Source organism: Halyomorpha halys, unplaced genomic scaffold (assembly GCF_000696795.3).
Source record: "Halyomorpha halys isolate HHAL.00 unplaced genomic scaffold, Hhal_1.1 Scaffold480.1, whole genome shotgun sequence".
Classification (NCBI taxonomy): domain Eukaryota; kingdom Metazoa; phylum Arthropoda; class Insecta; order Hemiptera; family Pentatomidae; genus Halyomorpha; species Halyomorpha halys.
The window spans coordinates 135,654-142,616 of record NW_027116427.1 but is presented as its reverse complement, the minus strand read 5'-3'; the positions used below and the strand labels follow the sequence as shown (position 1 = coordinate 142,616).

Sequence of the window (6,963 nt, the reverse complement as noted above, 5' to 3'; positions counted from 1 at the left end):
AGGATAGGTTAACTGAACAATTAGGATAGGAGGATAGGTTAACTGAACAATTAGGATAGGAGGATAGGTTAACTGACCAATTAGGATAGTAAGATAGGTTAACTAAACAATTAGGATAGTAAGATAGGTTAACTGAACAATTAAGATAGGTTAGCTGAACAATTAGGATAGGAGGATAGGTTAGCTGAACAATTAGGATAGGAGGATAGGTTAACTGAACAGGAGGATTAGATGTGGTGCAGGATTAACTACTACCACTTATCATTAGCAGTAAATCCTCCACTCCGTTAGGTATTCGCTTTACATCTTTGCAGGAACGGTTATTGGTCTCCATTGCAAACAGAATCAAATGTCTAAAAGATTTTGCCAGGTTCTGCTTGGTTTGGTGATCGCTATTGAAAAACAATGAAAAGAAAAGGAAATATTTTAAATAAATCTAACTATTGTACAATAGAACAAAAACAAATTTTAAAGCAATGAAACAATAAAGAAAATATAAGGAATCAATTATTATAAACTAAACAAATCAAATGAGAAGTCTTCTTTAATAAACGCATATAAAATATTTTGTGGATTGGTAATGAATGAATGATATTTGCTGGATGAAACAAATAAAGTCTATCTAAACTGTTAGGATGAAGGCTATGAGTGTAGATGATAGCCGTAGGATGTCGGCAACTAATTACTGTTGTAGATCGCATTCATAAGAAGACAAGGAGTGACAGGAGCTGGTGGTTATCGAGAGGCCACAAAGTTCATTGACAATATAAACATATGGCAATGCAGACTGTATTTTATTATAAACAGCGCTTAATAACCGTACTTGCTAACAAACAGTGTGCATGAATATCCTTATTACACAGTATATCTTACATTACATTACCAAAATACAATTAAATAATAGATTGATTCCTTATATAAGATTATCAGATGTATTTACAAAATTAAAGGAAATATTTACCTGCATAAACAGTCTCTGTAAGGTATTCAATTACAGCTAAGAGGGTAGCCAGTTCTACATGTATTCGCTGTAAATTCTAGTGATAGAGAAAGGCCAAGGATAAACTATAGCCAAGGGATCAGCACCCTCAGTTACACTCCATTGGTTAAGGCTAGAGGAGAAATCCTGAAGAAGCAGAGTGAAGTAATAGCATATTGTTTGTCCTCGTGATTCATCTGGGCTTGTATTATTGGTTTGTATTGTGTTTTTATACGTTATGTGCTGTAGAGAGACCCTTTACATAAGACAGTGGCTTTTAGTGGATCAGAAGATTATATTTAGTTGAATTATTATGAAACCCTCCACTCCCGCCCTCCATAGTAGGCTTACTTATCTGACTTTTTAAACAGACAATTGTCGTGAGTAGGTTGGTCGATGTACAACATGTCACAATCTCCCAAGAGGAGATCATAACACAAAAAAGGCAATCCTTCCCCGCCGGACCCACTCCGCTAAGACTCCCGGGAGTGTGACATGTCGAACCAACCTACTCGCTGTAATTGTCTGTTTGAGAAGTCAGATAAGTAAGGCTACCATGGAGGGCGTGAGTGGAGGTTTTCATGCCGTTTTCAATTTCATATAATCTATTAAATAAAATAAGATATTAAATTCATAAAATCACAGTGATTTTTATTAATTTATGCAATACATTTATCCACAAATTAATCTGTGACAATAGTTAGGCTGAAATTTATAGTGGTTCATGTTTCTGCTGTTAGGTTGTGCCAGATTGGTCGGTAATGGTTCTCGCAGTTCTAAAGTACTTATGTGGTGACATCACATAGTGGTAGTTAGAACTAAAAAGGTAAAACAAGCTTTCTAGCTTTTGTTCTAGTATCTGCTCTTAAAAATTATTTTTCTTACTTAGAGAATTCAGTAGTACAACCTTCAAAACGATACAAAAATAATTTCATATTTTTTTCAGGAAGAAACTGTTTTAAAAAATGAGCTGAATGAATCACTAGAAAATTCCTCACCTTTTATAAAAATGATAGGGACACTGTGTAATGACATTATTAAGAGTAAAAACCCCGAGATAGTATGGACAAGTAATGACATTTGGTATCATAAACTATTTACTCTACATTAAGATTAATTTAAACATAAACAAAGATTAAAAAATAAACATTAACAACTTTATATTGAGATTATGAAGTAAACTAATAGTGTATACAACAATAATTATGAGCAAGTAATAATTCTCTAAGTGCACTGAGGGTACAGCAAACCTTACTAGTTGGCCTATTGGTTTCAAGATGTCGCTAGAGGATGTGTCAGGTGATCTTTGAATAACCGCCTTCTTGGCTTAGTATAGACCAGTGCTTCCCAACCAGGGACCCACAAAATAATTCTGAAATAGGTCATTCCATGTAAACTCAACATAGTTTTGAACTTTTCTTTTTCATATTTTGCGCAAGTGTTCTTTAGGTATCCTATCCTTTCTTATCTTGACACTCTGTTTGTATCAAATGATAGTGTTGGCTTCCACCATTTTCCTACTTCCAAAAGGGTTCTCCTGCCAAAAAAAGGCTGGGAACCACTGGGTCTTAACTTGTTTGGTGGTCAACTAATGTTTTATTTTATTGGTTTATAAAAGGACAGTGTGGTTTAAATGTTTTTAAATTAATAAATGGAATTTGGTCCGGGTGTGGTCAATCAGCATTCTTCCAGTTTTTTAATTAACTTAGAATAAGAGTTGAATGGAATATAGTACAACACCTAGTAACTAATTTATCAATTATGTTTTTTTTAAACACTTATTTTTGATTTTATTTATTTGTACACTTACTTTATCACTTATTTATTTCTTTATACCAGACTCATTGACTAAAAACATTAAACTAAATTCATCATTAAACATTAAAATAAAGTATCTTTATGAGGACTAAAACTTATTAGTATCTTATTATAAATAAATACCTGATGCAAATCCAACACATCTTTTGCATTATTTGGGTAATATAATTTTTTTATGTTTATTTCAAAACAAGAAATATATATATTGTAATATGCTCTTTTTGAGTAAATAGTATATTTTTATGTTAAAGGGTTTTTAATATATTTTTATGTATCGTTTTATTTTAATATTGTTCATTTGTTTTGTTGAACTAAAAAGCAAACTAACCAATTTTCATTGTCTATAATAAATACGTTATTCAAAACAAAACCAAGATGGCGAAACGTATCCTTCAAAACGTCTGTTGAATAGCGGCCATGTTGAACAGATTCAAATATTTTAAAAACTTTATTTTAACTTCCCATCATAATTGAAATTACAATACATATAAGAAAAATAGAAGTTAAGAATAAGTATTAAAGAAAATTATTCATAAGAAAAAACCCATAACCGTAGTGCTACAATCAATGTTGAGAACTAACAACGAGAGAAGGGGAAGGGAGAAAACTTGATTTTTGGTCATTCGTTGCTTAGTCGTGGGCGGGGAATGATCTTTCCTGGATGAGGAGGTTCTCATCATCTCTTGTCCAGTTCAATGGTGGACATCTTGAAAAAGAAACATCGGAGAGTCACCCACGAAGAAAAAAGGATTCTTTGTTTGGATCACCAAACAGGTAGATGAGAAGTGAGTTGAAAACTTTTGAGGACCAAGGTTTTGTTCTGTTAGTGTTTGTTTGCTGAAAGATTGTTTACAGCAAGTGTTGGTTTGTTGAATAAGAATACAAAGAAAATCATCAAAAGAAGATTCTATGAAATTGGTTAGTTTCGTTCTACCTAAAATTTAATACATTTGTAAAAGTGATATTAATTAAAATTAAGTTATTAAAAATAGTGTCTGTTTTTGATTGCCTAGAAACCCGCCCTGAGATTAAGAGTCTATAATATTATATATAATAAAATATAAATTCTCGTATCTATTTAATCTTTTCATTTAACCTTTTCATATTCAAAACTATACTTTAGATCTGAGAATAACCAATCTATTGATTTTTTTTATAATTAATTTTAATTATTTTTATGAGGAGAAGATGGTTGGGGCACCCCCAACCCAAGTTTGACAAAATAAAACACAAATATATGTATATATAGTTGACCGTAAAAATTGATATATAAGAAGATGGTCAGGGTTGCGGAGAAAAGAGAAACAAAAATAGTTTACAACTATTTATTTTCCGACGTTTCGCCCCACTTTGCAAGGCTTCATCAGGGCTGTTCAAACGTAAAGGTTGAACACCCTTTCCAACGAACCAAACGGTTCTGTTCAACCTTTACCTTTGAGCAGTCCTGATGAAGCCCTGCAAAGTGGGGCGAAACGTCGGATAATAAATAGTTGTAAACTATTTTTGTTTCTCTTTTCACCGCAACCCTGACCATCTTGTATATAAAACACAAATAAGTTACATCAACTTATTTGTTTTATTTTGACCGCACCCCAACCATCTTCTCCTCGTATAAGTCATCCACGGTCAACTACCTCTCATAATTATTTAATTATTTTTGATTATTACAATATATTGTAAATTGCTCTTTTTGAGTAAATAGTATATTTTGATGTATAAAGGGTTTTTAATATGTATTATTTTAATATTAATTTGTTTTGTTTATACAAAAAGCAAGCTAACCAGTTTTCTTTGTCTAAAAGAAATACGTTATTTTTTTAAACAAGAAAGATGGCGGTGCACGTCCTTCCAAAGTGTTCGTTGGGTTGTTTGTGTTAAGATGGACTGAAGTTTTTCAACCTTTGTTGTTTCTATACAGTAATTGTAGAAAAAGAAAAATCAAACATGAAATAGAAAAACAAAACAATTGTCAACAGACTGTTCACATCACAAACCATGGCAAGTAAAGCGGATCGATTGTAACAAAATCGATTATTTTGGATTGATCAGTAAACATCAAAGATAGTGAGAGAGGAGATGGCCATTATTAGTTTGGATTGCCTGGTGATAGGACGTACTTCGGCTGGAAGCGGGAAAGCTTAGAAGCCATTGTTGGGAGAGAGGCAACTTGTGAACAGCCATTTTGGACGCCAGCACAATAAGAGAAAAGAAAACATCAAGGATCTCAAAAGGAAGTCCGTGAGCTTGGTTAGTTTTGTATGCATAATAATAGATACATGTGTAAAATAGATTTTAATTTAAATTAAGAGAAATTATTGTATCTGTATTCTGATTGTCTAGCAACCACACGCCCTGAGATTAAGAGTCTTTCTTTTATATTATTAAATTTGAATAAATTTTATTATCCATTTGATATTAATGTTCTTAATTTGAACCCAAAGTATCTTTTATATTTAATAAAAATTATAAAACGAGTAAAGATTCTTTTTATTTTATTTTTAATATTTTAAAATTATTACAATATATAGTAATTTTTTTTTTTTATTAGATGGTCTTTTAATAAATAATTTAGTTTAGTTTTTTCCATGTATTTCTATCAAAGAGCAAACTGATCAACTTTATCATGGATAGCAGACTAACCACTTTCATAATTCAGAAGTTATGGAGACCAGAACAAACTTGTTTCAAATATTTCAAGAGGGGGCATGCGTCTTTCCAAAGTCCGTTGAATTACTGCTATATTGAGTAGATAGATTGAAATTTTTTCAACCTTTGTTGTTTCTCTACCACGATTATAGAACAAATTAATCCAAGAAGAATTAGAAGATGATAGCAATTATCAATGAAGTTTTTACATTGTGCATTAGAGTAGTTGTGCTACAATCGATGTGTTGTATTGACCATCGAAAGTTGGTAACACACAAAGGAAGAGGACTCACTTTTTGTTTGGATCACTGGTGGATTAGACATGCCCTGGAAACGGGAAGAGAACCAACCCTTTGTTTACTGTCAGTGGTTGCATCTTTAGAAAGAAGAGATCAAGAATCATCAATCATCAAAGAAGATTATATAATTGGTTAGTTTGCTCTTCCTATGATTTAATTATATTTGTAAAAGTAGCTATTAGTTTAGTTGTGTGTCATTTATTAAGTGTCATTGTGTTCTGACTGTCTGGAAAACCACCGTGAGATAAGAGTCAATAATGCTATATAATTTAAAATGAAATTCTCGTCTCTATTTAATATTTAATTTATTCAGTAACCTTGTAATAATCAGAGCTATATTTTAGATCTGAGAATAATAAAGATAGTTTAATTCCTTATATTTATTTTTAAAAATCTGGAATATTACAATATATTGTAATATGCTCTTTTTGAGTAAATAGTATATTTTGATGTATAAAGGGTTTTTAATATGTTTCTATTTTATGTATCATTTTAATATTGTTCATTTGTTTTGTTGAACCAAAAAGCATTTCAAGTGATTGAAAACAAAACCAAGATGGCCGTTGACGTATCCTTCAAAAAGTCTATTGAATCAAGGTGGCCATGTTGAGCAGATTCAAAAATTATAAAAAATATTTTAACTCTTCCCATCATAATTGAAAATACAGTAAATTTAAGAAAAAATAGAAGTCAAGAAATAGTGCTAAAGAATAATATTCAGAAAGTAAATCATTTGCAAAAATCCAAAACTGTTGTGCGACAATCGATGTTTACATGGAATATTGAGACAGGTTTTGGTTTTTGGCAGAGTCATTAGTTGTTTGGGCGCAGATGGGAAACGATGTTTCCAGGATGAGGTCCTTATCAATTTTTGTCTAGCAAGGGTGGACATTTTGAAAAGGGAGACATCGGAGAGTCACCCTTAAAGCAAAAAGGACTCTTGGTTTGCATTGCCTTGTGAGAGGACGTCCGTCGGCTGGAAGCGGGAAGGATTGGAAACCATTGTTGTGAGAGATACATAGCTTTTTGGAAGGACTGGAAGCCATTTTTGACGGTAGGACATAGCATTATAGAAAAGAAGATACCAAGAATCATTAAAAGAAGATTGTGAAATTGGTTAGTTTTGTTATACCTAAATTTAAATACATGTGTAAAAGATATATTGTAATATGCTCTTTTTGAGTAAATAGTATATTTTTGATGTATAAAGGGTTTTGATAT

At 31.8% G+C, this 6,963-nt stretch overlaps 1 protein-coding gene across 9 annotated transcripts in view; it reads left to right on the top strand.

Annotated features, from left to right (window-relative positions):
• Positions 1 to 6,963, top strand: part of LOC106683396 (hydrocephalus-inducing protein homolog) — a gene marked incomplete in the record, with an annotated part of 211,677 nt that overhangs the window by 84,928 nt on the left and 119,786 nt on the right. For all 9 annotated transcript variants that reach the window (XR_010845079.1, XM_067053226.1, XM_067053222.1 and 6 more), the window contains 1 exon segment: positions 1,926 to 2,049. Coding sequence is in view for 8 of the 9 variants with exons in the window: in XM_067053226.1 (XP_066909327.1) it covers positions 1,926 to 2,049 (124 nt within the window).